Source organism: Opisthorchis viverrini (assembly GCF_000715545.1).
Source record: "Opisthorchis viverrini unplaced genomic scaffold opera_v5_112, whole genome shotgun sequence".
NCBI classification, from domain to species: domain Eukaryota; kingdom Metazoa; phylum Platyhelminthes; class Trematoda; order Opisthorchiida; family Opisthorchiidae; genus Opisthorchis; species Opisthorchis viverrini.
In genome coordinates, this window is record NW_008751770.1 from 472,901 (window position 1) to 491,211 (window position 18,311).

The 18,311-nt window shown below is 43.6% G+C and overlaps 2 protein-coding genes across 2 annotated transcripts in view; one reads left to right on the top strand and one right to left on the bottom strand.

Annotated features, from left to right (window-relative positions):
• Positions 1 to 3,224, bottom strand: part of T265_13876 (hypothetical protein) — a gene marked incomplete at both ends in the record, with an annotated part of 8,402 nt that extends 5,178 nt beyond the window's left edge. Inside the window, 1 exon segment of the mRNA XM_009170944.1 lies at positions 3,108 to 3,224. Within this exon segment, the coding sequence (XP_009169208.1) occupies positions 3,108 to 3,224 (117 nt within the window).
• The window catches only part of T265_13875 (hypothetical protein), a gene marked incomplete at both ends in the record, with an annotated part of 54,316 nt that overhangs the window by 13,429 nt on the left and 22,576 nt on the right, over positions 1 to 18,311 (top strand). Inside the window, 3 exons of the mRNA XM_009170943.1 lie at positions 426 to 527; positions 2,409 to 2,547; positions 5,590 to 5,634. Of these exons, the coding sequence (XP_009169207.1) occupies positions 426 to 527; positions 2,409 to 2,547; positions 5,590 to 5,634 (286 nt within the window). The remainder of the gene's footprint in view (positions 1 to 425; positions 528 to 2,408; positions 2,548 to 5,589; positions 5,635 to 18,311) is intronic.

Here is an 18,311-nt window from a genome sequence, read left to right on the forward strand (position 1 = left end):
CCGAGGTGTGAGCACATTTGACTATTTGTTTTGGCATTTCCGATTATGCCAGCATTTTGGTTTGCTTATAGTATATATATATATATATATATATATGTATATAGTGATGCGCTAAAATCTGTTTAATATGTTGTATTGACAAGCCAGCTAGTTTGAAGTGGAATGAGATTGCTTGCAGAGGTTCGGAGTTCTTTCAAATTATGGTAGTTGGCTCTCCGTTTGTGACTTCAGATTGTTCCCAAAAACTAATAAAAAACCACCTTTCAATAGATAGATTCGAATGGGTTGAGCTACTGGATCCGAAGACCCATCGCACAATGTATGTCAATTTGTCTTCGGGCGAGTGTTGTATCCTCCGCCGGCTCTCCGTTTGTGACTTCAGATTGTTCCCAAAAACTAATAAAAAACCACCTTTCTACCAATAGATTCGAATGGGTTGAGCTACTGGATCCGAAGACCCATCGCACAATGTATGTCAATTTGTCTTCGGGCGAGTGTTGTTGGGATCCTCCGCCTGATAAGGAAATGTGAGTCACCAGTTTTGCTCCATGTGGCCAGTAGAATTTAGTTCTTGACTGATTTAGATGACAGCGTGCTTTGGCGTGTAGATTTCAGTCCTGTAACTCTATACAGCAGTTCGTTTGCATACATACTTATATATTATACGTATGCAGTATGTCGAGAGTCAAGTGTGGCATACACATGTACCCGCCATTGGGCTATACATCGATGTGAGTCGTTACCTTGCACTTCGTTGGCATTTCCTGCAGAGTGAGAAAATGCTTTATCCATTGATTTCCGTACTCGGATGGAACAGAAATGGATCGTTAAAAAGTTTTGATTCAAGTTGAAGTTGTGTATGTTTGAACTAGAGCGAAGTGAAAGATTTCAACAGGCGTGCTGACCTGTGGCCACTGATTCCTATGCTTAGCACGAACAAAGAGTATAATGGCAAAAGTTTGGAGTGATTTTGGCGGTTGTTTCTAACTGCTCACTAATTAGTTATGTCGGAATATTTCGTCTCCACCTGGCGTGCATGCCAGAACTTTTTTAGGATGACCACACAGGCTTCTGTACTTTGTATCCTATCTAATGCAACTATCTAATCCCGTCACAAAGCGAATAACATGAATCCGTTTTTTGGAGACTGGTATTCTTTCTCGAAGTTCTGTCCATATTATCTTAATCCTTCTCTTAGCGTCTGCAGACAACACCGTTGTTTTCCTTAGTTAGGTGTAGCGAAAACCTAGAAGCGGGCAGAATTTGACAGAAGGGAATGTAAGGTGCCTCAAGAAGTTTGGTGTTGTTCGCCTTCCGGGATGACACCCACTTAACCTTCCCGGTGCTCGACTGCAGACACTGAACAATATGGCAGCTGACCGATGTCAGCTCCTGTCCAGATTGTCTGACTGAATGTTGGAGGTGTAGGTGCCTCGGGTGTTTGTGGTAAGCTAATCCTAGTTCCCATCCCTCTCCCATGTTTTCTTTCCATTATTCGTGGTTGTACGACCATGAACTGCCAGTGTTCTCCGGTGTTGCTGTCAGTAATGGTGTTAATTAATCCTTCCTACTCCTTCAGTGAAGTTTTCTTGTCACTTACCATCTATTCATTCAGGAGATGGTTTGCGTTTCGTGAATGTGACTCACATTAAGCTAAGTTACTTTTCTCATCCTGTGCTACTTTACTTATTTTATCCTGCCGCCACCGACCGGATTGGCCTCACGTGTTGCAGGTTTAATGAACAGTACGTTAGTTGTACTCTCCTAATGCCGACTCTCAGATCCACTAGATCCTTCAGCTTGGATATATGAGACATCCGATTCGATGCCAAACTTTTTACATGGCACCTCGGTCTTGCTACCACATCGTACTGAATAACCTTTCAAGGGGTTGACCAAGAAACCCATGGAGACCATTTTCGACTAGTTCACTTTGCTGTTACAGGTCTACTTGGTCCAATTCCTCTGTAGACTAACGCACTTTCTGGTCGCGTTGTTAGGGATAGGCACGCATTCTGAAGGTACACTTGATTCATGTCACTTATGCATCAGGTGAGCAACACCAATAATGTTGCTTCGCTTTTGATGCAAGATTGTACTGGGCACATCTCCATTCGTCACATCGGTCTGATTATCTACTTTCCGAGTTTCAAATGTCCCATTTGAGAGGAATCGGAAATGTTCTACAACACGCCAGTAATGGAGGTTCGCTGAAATTATCACTGTTGATTGCCGACTTTCAAGCGGCACCTCCTAGTGGACCTAGTATAAACGCTGAACATAAAATAGCTCGCGTTTCTTGACTGCAGAGGATCGGTCCATATTAGGTTCGACTTATATTTCGTGTCTTTACCTTTTCTCATTTGTTCATTCGGTTTTTTGCTTCATATGCACTTCCCTCTTTCAAGCAAACCGATGTCTTCCAACCAATGGTGGGAACTGTACGATGTGAAGGCCCAACGGAATTACTATTACAACAGCTGTAATCGGGAAACCGTTTGGCAGAAGCCTGAAGCAGGCGACATTATACCTCTGGCCAATTTGCAGGTTTGTCTGTTGTCAGGACTTGAAACAGTTTTCCGCTTTTTCGTTTTTCTATCCCACTTTCTTCGGATGGCTGGGATGGTTGGAAATCAGCATTCGCCGTTTTACCGGCTTGGTAGTGTCATAACGCATGACTCACCTGTGTAGATGTAGGTCTGTGTTTAATGACTTACAAGACCGGGGATGGTGTTATTTATTCGTGCTGACTTCAAAGGGAACAACATTCCCATTAAAACAACGTAACAATGTCCTTTCGTCCCAACTTTGTTGTTCACGAGTATACGCTCATCTGTCGTTTTATGGTCGTCCTGAATGCTTAGCTAGTCGTAGGATTATCATTCAATGCGTGTGTAGGATCACTCATCAAGACATCACATGCTCGATCATTAAAGCCGTAAAATTGTGTGATAACAATTTGGATTCCTTCAGTTTCTGCAACTCGTTATTTTTCTATCCAAACGAAAAAACCAGGTATTGAAAAAAAAACCGGTTCCTATGTTCGTAGTGTTTCTTGTCCCATCTTCTTTAGCGAAATGCACTCATTGGTTTTGCGAGAGACCCACCTGGAGTCCAGCAGAATCTCTTGCTTGTGATGTTTTCAGGCAACTGAATGTGTTGCACCAGGCCGCCTCATGTTTCATTTGGTACGATGTTTGAGATATCTCGATGCATGTATACATGTAGTTCACTACTCATAAGGTTACTGAACATTCTTTGACAGCCCACGACCGGTTTCACCCTTCTGGGGCTCCTCAGGTAGCAATTTGGTTTCAAGTAGAGCATAAGGTTGAGGGGAACTCGGAGACTGCGCCTATCTGATGAGCCCCAAGAATGGCGAAACCGCTCGTGGGCCGTCCTCCTTAATTCAGAAATCTTGAGACTGATATTTTAATGTTCATTAGTTTACTTTGGATTTTTGCTGACTCACAACATCGGTCCATGCCAAATCACTGGCTTCTGGAAGGGTGACTGTCATGGTTTTTTTGTCCCTTGTGAAAATGTTCGTTTCTTTTCTAGGTGTGATAGAAGTCATTCCACGCGTAACCGCAAAACTATGTCACAAACGTCAGCTCTGAACTTTCTGAATAAATACTTATTCAAACAACTGAAGAAGCGTGCACTTCAAAAATTCGTTTCTATGCGTAGGCGCCGAAGGTGGCGTTGGACGTAATGTATTGTCTAACTGCATGATTGTGTCACCACCCATGTTTACCGGACTTTTTGTACTTGGTAGCGCACATGATAACGCACGATTCTGTGAGTCGGCCCTTCAGGTTAGGATTGTATGATCTAGCGGTACCTACGAAGTAAACAAGTTAGCATTGGCCAATTTACTCATTATTAAGCCTATGGTATCATTTACTAATTAAATCATTTATAATCGCCCTAACTTGCTGCGATTTCAGGTAGATTTGTAATCGCAGCTCTTTGGTTTTGTCTTAGTTTATCGCCGGTCGTTACTTGTACTCTCCTTCCAAAGTGAGCGGGCTCCTCTGCAACCTCTTCGAGAAAGCGTTGATTGAGGTCTCTGTTGTGCATACGTTTATGGTCATGGAAAAATTGGTGTAATATCTGACTATGGAAATTTGGTAACTAAGAGTGATTACCCCTGTTACCATTATAAACGTCAAAATGTCTACCACAGAACTTCGAGGAAGTGTTGCTATCGCGCACCCTTTATGCCACTTCAACCTACCTCATGATTTAATCATTTCTCAATTCTCCAACCAACTTCACTCGTCTCACTGTCCGCTGCGCTCTCTCCTTCCGAACATTTAAAGTACTCATTCATGCACATTTTCTACTACACAATTATCTCGTCAAATCATTTCCACATGTTTCGTGGCTGGACAGGAAAACCGTTTTCGTATTTCGATTCTCAATCCCTGCTCTTATATCGGTGTTTGGAAGCGGCGGGGACTGAGCAATCACCACTCCGGACACTACTTCCCAGCCCCCTTGTAGTGCATACCGGCAAACAAAGTGTTCCCAGGGCGTGTATCAGTCCGATTAATATTCATAAGATTCATGTTTTTACGGCTCACTGCTATGATTCTAGCTGAATATCACCCACTCACCATTTTCTTAATTGGATCAACAGCAACGAACCTCGACGGTGAACCGTTTCTGTAAAAGTCATTGCAATTATGAAATTGCGAACAACTGTCACCTTTGGATGGGAATTTCATGAGCGGTTGCAACGGAAAAGATTCTGCAAATGTTTGTGTGCGCGCGATAGCCTAGCGACAAATTCTACTCGGTTGGGTATGTGGATCCTCTTATTAGGCAATGTTTTCGGTACACTGTTCTGTTCTCTTCTGACCATGGGTGCAGTTCAGCCAGGTGGGACACATCAACGATGTAGTTAATTTTCCATCTGCCTGCACCAATAGTGCAACACAATCACAACATTAAAAATAAAACCACAACAGGGAGTTGTTCTAAAGTTCAGTGCTGCCACAACATCTCCTTGCTGTTTTCTATGGATAACGGTTTGTGGTTTGCATAAACTGACTGCAAGATGCAGTTTCAGGGCTCACTTCTGGCTGAAAAGCTTAGAAAATTGTCAAAACTTTCTCCACCGTTGATCATTTCCACTGTGTAATCTTTGCCACCGGTTGGTACCTATCAGATCCTCAGAGATGTCCACGGGAACTTGACCGATTATCTGAACAGTCACAAGTGAGTTCAGCTTCCTAACGAGTTAGATCTACATGATAAACCAAGCTAGAAAACTGAATTCTACGGTCGTATGGTGTTTGGTAAGAATTCGCTCATCAATAGCAGGTGATTACAATTCAGACGAAATGGTGGGCGACTACATGTACTTCACAGTTTGAATCCATTTTCTTACAGGAAGGAGTTGGACAGCTTTCTGGGCCTCAGAGTTGCCTGTTTGAATTCAGATTGCTTCCGTTGCTTACAAGGAGTGTTTCATCGTAGATAAGGGTTTATAGAGGTTGTTGCCTGAACTTGGTGCACCTGGTTCTGACGGTGTTCATGTTTGTTGTGTACTTATTGCTTCCTGCTGTCTTTTCTTTATAGCTACTGCAACAAACAGCACTGAGTACTCCCGTATCAACAGTCAACGTAAGTCTTTTGCTACGTATGCAAGCATACCTCAGAACGATAGTTGAACGCTGGTCACATTTAGAGAGCAGTGCTTGTAAAGAGGATTTTTTCTGTTGTCTTAGGGGACCAATGGCTTTATTTGAAACCCATGTCTTCCTTTTTGTGGTCAACAGAGGGTCACCGTCTTACAGTACAGTTGCCTTCATGGACCTGAAGGCGTATTTATTTATTAGCAATAGAAATATCTGGGTGTAGTTAACCATAGGATCTCATACCTGTAGTTTTTGATGTTGAAAGTTTTTGGTGATTGGCGTTTGCTAGCATTACCATCCGCGCACTTACCGCAGAAACTCTAATTGGCTCACCGCCGATTTGCGTTTTCTTTGGAGGGTCTCTGACAGCCTAGTCCTATTTGGGAGTGTGGGATATTCAGTCGAAATATACTGAGAGGCTACATTGTGCCAGTGGAACACAGTTCTCCCAATCTTGTTCAAATACGTGTATGACAAGAAGTCCTCTTGATTTTGTACACGGTTTCTATGGAGGTCAATGAAGTGGTTATGTGCAAGGACGCGATGAATCCTGTTTGAATTACGAACCAATAAAACATACAGAGTTTTCCTCCCAACTGTGTCACTATGCTACTCTACTGTGCTGGTGCAACCTGACTAAGACCGTGCGCACACGTGCCCGTGGAGTTGAGCGATCGTGTCAAGGGTGACGAACTTCTGTGTGAAAAAATGTAATCCTTATCTGATTCTCTAACTGTGCTGCATAACCGGCTATTTTATTAGTTAATGTACGTAACAAGGAGCTCTGAGTGGCAACACTATGACATGTCCTCAATGTGAAAAAAATCATGTTTCAGCCACTTGACAGTTTTTCTGTTGACAGCTTCCGTGTGACAACCCTACATTTTCAGGTATACTCACCTTGAGGATTGTCCTAAGACATACAGGGCTCAAACAAATGTATAATTTTAAAGCCTAGGACTTTAATTGAATTATTTGAATGACTGAATTAAGGGTTTGAGTTGGCTGGTTGGGCAACACATACCAAATCCCCATTCTTGACTGCACCAAACATGTACGGTAAGCACAGAGGCCCAAGCCGTTAAGACTATCTTAGGGTAATTCGGAAGTCTGAACGACCCTGGTACCAATATGACGAATGGAGTCAACACCCGCGTAACAAAGATAAAGAGCGCATCTTCTTATTTCCACTACCTGTGGCGTCAGAAAGACGCATCACTGGGTCTTAAGAGCCGCTTTTGTCAGACCACGGTATTGTTTTACCATTCTACAGGTAACCTCTAGTTTGCGCTCCATTAGGCGATGGAACTACTGAATGGATTGATAAGGCTTTAGCATGTGCTCACTGGGCTCAGTGAAACCAGAACGGAACTTGCCTGCTGCTCAGTATTCACCGTGTTCTACTGGTGGCTTGGTGTTAACGGTCTCATCTCCACGATTACGAACAAGACAACCCTCCAAACGAGTGAAGATTTATCCAGAGCAGACTACTTCTTTTCTCAATGCTATATGCTCTTTCTTGCTCCGTTGTGAAGGGACTCGTGACCAAACTAGACACTAAATCTTCCTTTTGATTCGCGATTCTTATCACTGCTTTCTACGGGACACTAATCAATTTGGAACTGATTTTTCTTTTTCAATATGAGCTCTCGTATCTGAAACATGAACTATACGGGGATAAATTTGATGATATCTAGAGGCCATCTTCTAGTTCATTGATCCACAGGTCCATGTATCCTGTGATTTGATTATGATACAGGCTCATCTATGCTTCCCTTTATTCAACTACCCATCCAATTATTCTATTATGCTCTTGACAGTCACGCTACATAGGAACGAACAGGGTGTTTGAAACACACATGTCCACTAGTTTCTTCCAGTATGTTTATTTTAACAGTTACTCCACATGCTTCTTCAAGACGAACGATTCCATATATCGTTGTTTTACGTTTACCTGCGTGCTATCGTGCTTCCATCCTTCCCGCTTGCTTCTATGCGCAGCTGCCTCACGGTGTTTGTATAACTAAGGCATCTTGTAACGTCACGCTCCATAGCTGATTGGAACGCAATGACCATTTCGTTTGTGTACGGAAAACATGCGTTCGGTTTCAGTCAAAAGAGCGATAACCTGTAGGAGAACAGTGTCTCACCATATGGCTTTTTGCATTCTATTTATTGCCCTTAATGTGTAGCTACTCCCTTTCGATCCCTATAATATAAAGTGAGAGTAAAGGTGAAAGCCGTCACCACTATCCAATTTACAATCTGAGAGTGCCTAATGTCCTCTCCAGTGCATACCCCACGTCCACATAATGTGTAACTAAGACAGTTTCTGCTAGAAGTTCCGTTTAGTAAACTCGTGTGCCAAGCTGATGATAATGGTCATGCAATTGTAGCTCTTTGAGTACTGTGGCCAGGATCAGGACATGAATCGGTTTGGTCCAAACTAACTCGATCCAACTAGGGCATTGGTGCGGCTAAATTAGTTCGATTTCGCCTCACCTAGTTTCAGGAGAGTGAAACGCGAAGAGAATTCGATGCTAAACTCGCAACTGTGAAGTGTGTTAAATTTATCGGAGAGAAAGAAATGAGTTATTTCCAGTGAGTGAGAGTCCCCATCAAACCTAGAGAACGGCCTCATGGACGATTCGTTTGTGCGTTTGTAGCCATGGAGTTGAATTGACAACAACGGCTGCTAAACGTGATTCCGAATTTGCATTGGTTTGTGCACACAATTCTGAATAAATCAGATTAACTCGGACCTCTAGTTTAACGACATCTCATATTTTGCCCTTTGTCAAAATTTTTTGGAACCAACTTGTAAGGCATCAGTTTATTTTTTTGTCTTATGTCTTTTAAAGGCAAGCCTATGTAGGATCATGACCGTATTAATAGGTGGCTTGATTTGTCTGCCGAGCTTGGTAATGAACTTGTTAGTCACTGTATGGCTTTCAGCTTTCGGACCGAGGCTTTGTTGTTTGATTGGACACCTTTAAGCACTGTGCTCTCTTCGTCTCTCCGCTTTCGTGAGGAGTTACAGCAATCGGAATGCCATCCGTTATTTGTTTGTAGTTTCTAACAAACTGTGATTCCGTGGAAACACCCTTTATCGATAAATAGTCACCATCCTATCTACCACGGAAAGCTAAGCTACAGTCCTAATAACAAGCGGAGCCCTTCAGTTCATTGGAAGCGTGATTTGGTGACTAGTTCAGCCTAGAACCAAGGTGCAATGACAATTGTGAACTGTCCTTCAACAGTATTGGACTTGGGGGCGGTGGATGCCGTTATGCTGCCCGGCATGCGTCAGTTGCTCAACTAACCTATTCGGTATCAGTTAGCTACCAGTGACCGCGCTCAATATTCGACTGCCGATGATCCTACAATACGTCTGCTAATTTATATGTAGGTTTTCACCGAATTCCATGGATGGGTCTAAGGAGCAAACTCCGCTCTTATAGGTTGCAAAGATTCCTCAATCACGAATCAGAGAGACGTACCAAAACCTGCTTTTTGATGGTCTGAACGTCGCCTCTTCAGGGGCTCGAACCCGACATCTCCCTCTCGACCGCCCCTGGCCAGGCTTGGACAACCTGGCGTATCCCAGCCGACCGCCCCTGGCCAGGCTTGGACAACCTGGCGATATCCCAGCCATCGTGCTTCCTTCTGGTGGCATGGCAGTTAGGCACCGAAAGGGTGCTTCAGCTGAACGATTCTCAGAGTAAATGAATGGTAAAAGAAAAAGGATGAAAGCTTTCATACCTGACGCTGGAAACTTGGTATCTAGTGTCTCCGAGCACATACAACTAACCAAAGAGGATCGCTACGGTTGCTATCATTTCGGGACGGCAGGATGGATTGGCTAGACGGTCTGTTAAACGTTAATTCAAAGGAAGTTTGCGTGCAGATGGAAGGGAGCGGTAGAACCAGTAAGCTCAGATTGGAGAAAGCTACTGCATCGGAAAATGCACGAAATTCGTTCCAGCTTGTTCGTAAAACGGTACTCAGGTTATAATCTTCCAGTGTGCTACTCAAACTTAATATTGGAAATCCGATACTCCGTGTGTGTCAGCGCCTTGATCGTTGGACAGTGTTTAGTTGACCACCGGTTTCTATGCTTACATCTTTCATTCTTCCCGTTTACCTCGAGCCATGGTCTGAGTTTAGATCCTCTAAGTTTATGAATACGAAGGGGCATTTCCACCTTGAAACGTCATCGGGCTAGGTAAGCTTCCATCAGTGGTACTTGAAGACGTTAGTGGTTCCTTGTGTCTTTTGCCTTAACTAGACTGGGTAAAAATGCGTTCGAGGCGTATCGGGCCAATTAATCATCATGCTGACCGTTCCAGCCGTGGGGATATCATCTTGATGCCTGTCGTGTTGTGGCTTATGACTTCAAAGACGCTACGCGATACGGTGTATACAATATGACTGCACGAGGGATATTTCGCCTGAGTTGTGAAACTTGGCCGGAGAACAATAATTGGATTCAAATTTTGATCATCAGTATTTCCGCAGCCATTCGGAAGATGAAATAAAGTACGAAATATCCGTGCTAAAACGTGGGAATGCACCAAGACCGAACGTTTTCCATCTAGCCCTCTGGCGATCCATCTGACAAAGCTTATTGGTGCTACATGGTACGAAGAGAAAGTGCCTGCAGAATGGGGCATGTCGACAGCTACCCCTATCTTTAAAAAATGGTAAAAATTGGGAAAACCACCGTAGCATCAGTCTGTTCTCTGTGGCATCACCGGTGCTCTCTGGTCTTATCCTTCGAAGGTTGACTGAACAAGGGAGAGGCAGATCCCTGAAAACCAAGCTAGGTTCTGTCCGGCAAGAGGATGTATCGATCATATCTTCGCCCTACGGCAAACTCTGGAACAGTGACACTGCTTCCAGCAACCAACAATGGTTGCGTTTCTCGTTCTGAAAGCTGCCTTTGACTCTGGACCGTCAGGCAGTATGGTATTGTCTGTGGAGCAAATGTGTTCCCCATAACCCCCTACCTCGCCTCCTCAGATCATCGGTGGACAAAACTGTGGCAGTTACAACCAATGTAGGACAAGTACGCGGTTCTTACAGCTGACAATGATGATGGCTTCCGCAACCGTTAGCTGGTTTCAGATTCTTTGCAACGGAGTGGTACGCAAACGATTACTTGGTGACTAATCGGAATCACTAGAATAGCCAGTTAAACTCATCGGACGAAGGTAACTGGAAGACATATCACGCATGCCCAGCTATCGCCTTCAAAGGAAGGCACTATCTTCAATCTCAAACTTTTGTTGCCAAACGCCTGCAGGGGACAGGTCCGGACTTGGTAACGCGAAATCGAGGCGGCTACCGCCAAACTGAGTGCTGTGGGATCTTCGTGCCTTTCTCACTGCGATGCCTATGATTCACCTTGCACAAGGTTAGAGCCTATAGAGTACTTGACACGTAACCACTCCCAGGGATGAGCGTGCCCTCGATTTCTAATAGGACCGCCTAACTAAAGGTTGCCTGTCGTTTTGAGGTGGGCTATTTTGGGTGAGGCAGGCGAAGAACGTTCGACCAGTCACACCGATGGTTACGTGATATTCGCATGTATCTATCTCGCTGCTGCTCGGGAGTTCAGATGCCCTTGTTCTGGATCGTCTTCCACAGGGACATAAGGTCGCTTGTAGTAAATCCCTTCACTGCTCTTTCTCCTTTCTACTGAAACATCCTCATGGTGATAGTTAAGTAACGGTGTTTATTACTGGTGCATTGCTCTCGGTGTGATGGTTAGATCTGTCCCACTGAAGATGCTTTACCCCCAACATGACGCTAAGTTGTGTTCATTTCAGTGCTATTCAGCGGTTTAATCCTGATTGTTCTCTGACAACGTATGGAGTTTTGCACCTGGTTCCTAACTTTTTTCTTTGCATTCTTTACTATGCCTTCCAAATGGTCGCGTGATGGCGTCGATCAGCAACACTGGTGAAGATGCTGGTGTTATTCCTCTTGAGCTAATTGATTGTGTCGGTTATTCTTGACAGCCGCGCTGAACAGTGATTTCTCACATCACTCTGAATGCTTTCTACTCACAAATGTAGACGAATCATACGCATACTTCGAATCTTGAATCGCCTTAGCTACTGATCTGTTGGGATGACCGCTTGGAATTGTGTGTAAAGTGTCAATACAAATACAAATGAAACTACATCTCCTAAGGCTAGTACGGACATCCTGCGTTTGAAAATACCCTTGTACATCGTAACGTACTTTGTGGTGGCTGGTCACTGACTTCGGTATGATGTACGTTGTCAGTACTTTGCAGTCGATTTGTATGGTCAATGTCGGTTTTGTTCAACAGTCTCCAGACAGCTGTCACTTCGTTTGCGAAAAACTGCGTAACACTCTTTGCAAATCGCCCAGACAAATCTAGAGTAACGTGAAACCTTTCTACAGTAAGTCACATAGGGCGGTTGGGAACACTTGTTCTTCCAAAAATCTGAAACGACGAGTATTCTGATGGATAGTGTATCTCTGAATATGTTGTTTTAGTTTGATGTAAGGTTTCTTTTATAAAGCCTCTTGATATTGCCCAAGCTGCTGTGAGGTTATTGGTTGTAGTTGACCGTAACAGGATAGTCCGTCGAGACGACAAATCTGTTCTGTATGAAACAGACTCTGTTTTGAGGCCTAAATTCTAGCACTGGGTATCATTTACCTTAGAGAAATACCACTTACACTCTGACTCTGTGGTGAAATCCAGGAGAGTTTCGTTCTTGTCTCACTCAGTGCCTCGTGGAATAGTTGACTGGGATGCACACTTGCATCCAGCCGAGTTACCATGTTTTGCTTGAATTACACCGTTGTGGTTCAGCCTTGTATGTGCTTTCGAAAATGTTTACTTCAGAGGAACGTTGATCGAATTGAAAAAAACACACAAGCCCCTTCCGACTACACTAGAACTCTTGTAAGTCACCTTGGCTGATCATCCCCCGTACTCCTATTGGATTTTAAGTCTGTATGTAGGTGCACCTTCGCATGTCTACAGTGACGGTTGCTACTGATTCCTCTCTGTGTGCTGTGCTGTTCACGGCCAACTGTGACTTTATCCACATACTTCATCCTTTGTCCATGAGACCGCATTTGCATAGCCGTTGGTGTGTTAGGACTGCATGCCAGAAACCACCTGTTCGATCGGCGCAGTGGTCATGCATACATTTGCTTTTGTTTCGATACAACTTCTGGGGATGGGAATCTTCTTGCATGGAATCGCACGTGTTGGTTTTTGGATACAACAATGTATATGTGTTCTTATTTATATCAGGACTCAGTCACCCACTTCTCTAGTTTGATGAGGTCAAACATTCTCTATGTTCGTAGGTGTAGCGCTTGATGCTCGATATCTCATGCCCACTAAACTACGAAAACGTGAGATGAACGAGCTTCATGTTGGTCGATCCACACCGTGACTGGAAATTTTGCTCCCAACCAGATGATGACTGTGTCACAGGGCTTCTTAGCTGTGTCGCGGCGGTCTGTCATGTATTTTGTGCAAAAATGAGACCCTTCACCATCTCCCACGCCTGTAGTATCAGCCTTGTCTCGACTGGTGATTCTTCAACACGGATGGTTGTACTTGTTCCTTCTCTTATAACTAACCAGGGAATAAGAGATGTGACGAACAGCAATATAGTCGACATCCGTTTTTCGCTTCCATAAAATGTGAAGTAGTCATCTGGTCATCATGTTCTGGGTGGCCACTCCCGTAACAATCACATAGCAGTAATTCGGAACCATTACCACTTGGCTTGGAGCAGTGCAGTATTCTCGCTTTATAGGGAACACCAATCAGTTTTATGAAACTAACCTCATAATAAGGTTGCCACTGTAAGACTAGGCTTGGACAGGACCATCAAATTGAGGCGGCATCATTATTTCAGTGTTGTGCGAGCTTGTTTAGGTAAGACCAACCACCGTTTGATATTTGTCTTCCTACTTTATCCCTCTTCCTCTTGACGTATGAGTCTCGACTCAGTTATTTGGACTGACATGGGCTAACCATATATGAATTCCTAAATCCGTCTGCTGTATCCCGTCTTTTTACGACACACTTCACTGTTTCCAGCGTAATGCTTGTAGCTGTTCGGTGAATCCATCAATATGACCGTTCTACTAGCACTTCACAAATTAAATAGGTAATGAATTGGGCAAGATGGCCCAAGTGGTTAGAGCGCAATTTACCGACCAGAAGGTCCGTGCTTCGAATCCGCCACTCGACTTCCCCTGTTTAGGCTTCGGCAACCTGGGAGTATCCCAGCCCTCGTGCTTCCTTCTGGTGGCATGGCAGCTAGGCACCGGAAGGGTGTTACAGCTGAACGCTTCCTTCCTTCCGAATTGCATTCATCCATTAAATGATTTTCACTTATTGTGTGTTGAATCGCTTAGGATGGATAGAATTTGATCCATTTCACTCTATCTGGCAGGCGATATGCAGTCAAAGCAACAGGTGGGGTTGTCAATCACTCGTACGAAGTTGTTTTATCTATGTGTTAGTCTTACGCTGACGATGTACCCAGTACTTGGGGTTTTTTTTGTGATCCGACAAACATAAATCAAACGGCACAATTTTCCCTTTCAAAGTGCGTCGCAGATGCAGATTCAAGAGATATTAAGAGTGAAAATTAGCAGATGTCAAGACTGTTTCTTCGAGGGGTTGCTTAGATGGAAGTTTGTCGTAGACGGACTGTTGTCCAACGTTCGTAAACATACAAACTTCCTGTAAGTTCTCGAAACACTTTTCTCTCGCTTCTTATGTGATTGAATTGTTTTTCACGAAGGGTTTACATTAACTACACGGCAAAGCAATTTTGCCGTTTTTCGGATAACAGCTACAGGATTTTTCGCGAAAACAAAGCTAACAGATAGTCGTTTCATGAGGTATGATGATGATTTTGTTTGAAGAAACACTTTAGCTCCAAGTGGAATATTGCACCCGGAGGATATCCGACCTTTAGGCTTACATCTAATCTATCAGTCAACGGCCTCTTTAATCGACGGCATGTCTAAGCTCATCCCATCGGACAACCGACACTTCTAACCTCTCATTAGCCGCACTCATCACTAGCATGGATGTCACCAGCCATACCCAGTATAACTCTTAACGAAAAAATCTCTGATCTGTGGAGTTGAACGTAGTCTAGTGTGATAGGTAACAGCTTGTACTGTAATGTTGTATTTTACTGTACTGTATTAATGCCGATGACGATGACGGCTGATAAGCTAGTTTATTACATTTTATACTCGTTCACTGTTGCTTGCTACTGATTCTGAGACGCTCCCTGATCAAACTGGCAGGATACTCAACTCCTGACGTTTAACGGATGGAGCTTTTACTCAGTATGTTTGATGTACGAATTCACCCTCCGTTGTTAAAACAGCGCTGTAGTTCTCTCGGGTTTGTGGGAATTAACATTTTGGGCAAGTAGATTTACGGTAGAGTGATGATAACATTGAGCCATTTTTGTGTCATGCACGAGACAAATGGCCTGTTGTTCGGTTCTCACTCGAGTGTGGATCATTTGTTTTGTTGAACTGAGGTAAGAAGGGAAAATGTAGGTTTTCAAGCCAGTTTGTCTCTCCCAAGTATCGATTCTCTAAAAGAGTTCTAAATTTCCCCTCCATTCCGTTTTACCGTAAATTTCCATCTAAATTAGACCGTAGGACCCCATCGCATAAGCTGACCTACTACTGCCTAAAACTTCGCGTTATCGATGCAAGTTAAGCTCAAAAACTAAATTTTTTTAACGAGTAAGGTCCTTCAAGGAATCGCATTGAGCATTAACAGTGATCGTTTAAGTACTTCCATGAATTTTCGTGGATTTCGTTCCGGGAAAAGTATGCAGCACTGCTCAACCATCATAATCCCGTCTACTTTGAACCATCCAAATTTTAATATCCCATGTATTCTGCTCATTTACTGCATCGACGTTATTTTTCCTTGTCCTGGGATAAGTTCGTTTCGCTAGGAAAAACAGTGAATGAGGCTGTGGTAAACATGGTGCGACAAAAGGCAACATTTTCCAAAGTGAACACAACAAAAAATGAGTTTTGTTGCAAGTGGTTGCGATATTTGTAGTGTTCACACTCACGTCACTGTCGTTTGAGCAGTCGTCCTCCTGTCCTAGTATAATTATTCTTGTGAGTCCAAACTAAAGCGGGAAAAAACGACTCGAGTTTCGCTATTATTGGAGCTCTTCAGCAATGTATATCCTTGGCGCTGTCGGGATGTGAACTTCGGACATTTGAGGCGTGTTTCCACTACTCCACCAATGCACGCTGGACGCATAGGAATTTTTTTTCCAAATTACAAGAAGCACACTGTTGAATGCGTTTTGGTCCCTGTCTGCTGGTTAGCACGTCAGCATAGTGAACAGGTGCAACGTGCAATTTCGACTGTGCTCCATTTCTGTGTTGTTATTCGGCCACTACTTTTTATTGAGGTGATTGATCCGGTTAAGAACGCGCTGCTGCAAACGAATTATTTACCCGACGATAGATGCTTTGCGACTGACTAAGTTTTTTTATTTACTCCCTTAATTCAACTCTGCGTCTTACCTTGCTTTGGCGTGTCCCCATGATTGATCGTACTAGACAAACCACCTGGCATCGTATGCACACCAAAATCCTACTATAGAGGAGCATTAGTATGCTGTGTGCACTTTGGCCTATGGACCCATCGAAACATTTGCATAATATGTCAATAGCGTCGTTGCGCACAGTGGTGCAAATGCCATACGGATTAGATTGTGTGTGTGACATTGTCTCGCGGGTACACAATCCGGTCATGTTTACGTGGTTGGGGCATTTTCCTAATCTTTCTGCTCGCACGCATCTAATTACTAGGACAATGGGTAATGACTCGCACATTTTCCAGAATATAAGTTGATCTGTGGCTCACGGAAGGCTGTCCCGGCTTTTGAGAAACGTCTGAAACGAACTAATGGACTAGATTTTGCAATAAAATTTAGTTGCTACTGATTGGTCATGCTTTTACGGCGCTTGGATGTATCCAACCGGATCTGATGGAATGACTATCCGTGCAACTTAACTGGGTCTCTTTAAGCTTTATATCTTTACAGACTTTCCCAACACGTTGTAGCGCTTGGGAACACTTGAGTCACATGTCTTTCCTGAGAATTCTCCCAAGAGCTTTGATTGCACTTTGGCCCTGGCATTCATGCATTTGTGCTTCACGTAAATACGCGTGAAGGTGGGGCTATGGACGATTGATCACACGGCGAAACAATGCACTGTTACGCCGGCACAGAAACCGTGTCAACTTAATTAAGACTTTGTTCACCTTGCAGCTGGTATAAAAGCAGATGTAATTTTTTACGGTGTTGGAAATGAGTCCGGAGTAGGTGCGTTCCACGAGGAGGTGGTATATTTACACCTCACACAGCTATTTCTGTAAACAAACTGCCAAATAAAATACGTGGTCGCGGTAGGAATGATTCGAATGGGTCGAAATTTGCAACTGTACACTTGTGTTTGTTACAGACACGCCCAAAAGTGTTTGTGGATCTGCTCCAGCCATTAAATTTGCGACTGAGATTATCTAGCTCTGCACTGACTGTGAAAGAATTGAAACTTTCATAAAAGATGTTCACCTAATTTTTATTGTCTAGCAAGCACTGTCGTCAAGTGCGTAGTGCCCTCAAGAACCATTGCATTTGGTGCTTCGGTGCTACAGCTTCGGGCAGGTTTCGGCAGAGAGAATGGAATGGTTCGAAGTGCTTTTTGAATTTGCGTAATGGTAACAACGGCCTGGGGTTATGCTCAACCATGTAATCAATCGAAGCCTTGTGAAAAAAGTGCAAGAGAAGTTAGAGTCAAGCCGTCTGATCTTTTTAGGTCGCTTGCCGTAATACGAGTGAGCGGTCATTGTGACCGAAAAGCAATTATGGATTGCAGTGCATATGTTTGTGATCAGGATCGAGTGGTATCCGACTACATTATATGTCCAGAAAATTAACTTATCCTGAAGGGAATTTGACACGAACGCCTTTCCCAAAATATAATTTCCTTAGTGCGATACCACCTACAATTTAGTCAAAACTACGGAACTCCATCACCAGTTACAAATTTTCATGGATGTCTTGGGGGTATGCTATCTTGTCACTTGTGATGTACCTTCTGTGAAAATCCTAACCCACACTTTTCGTGTTCGTTCTGGCACAGTTCAGCTTCCCTTTGTGCAAAATTTAAACCGACTGAGCTTGCTTCAAATTTGAACAGGTTCACTTTCTATCGCAAATGATCTGCTATTGACAATTCAGAACTTGCATTTGTTATTGACCACATATTTAGTTATTACCTGACACGATAGTCATCCACAAGGCATACCGCTTCGAGGAAGGTAAATTCTCCCTCTTACTGGGTACTTTTGTGACATGTCATTGGAGACCTCGCTGGAAGGTGCTACATGGTGGTTCACTCCAGTTCATTGTGTCACTACTGCACTTCGCAGTTAAGCTGTGGCTACTCATTTTTATGGGGAGCAATTGGGTTTACAGGTTTTACATTAGTTTGCAGTTTGAGCTTAGCTTGCTACTTGCATGCCACGTCTGTTCTTCTTCTGATCATCCTTTTCGTGTTTACCATTATTGTTCAACCCAATTTTGG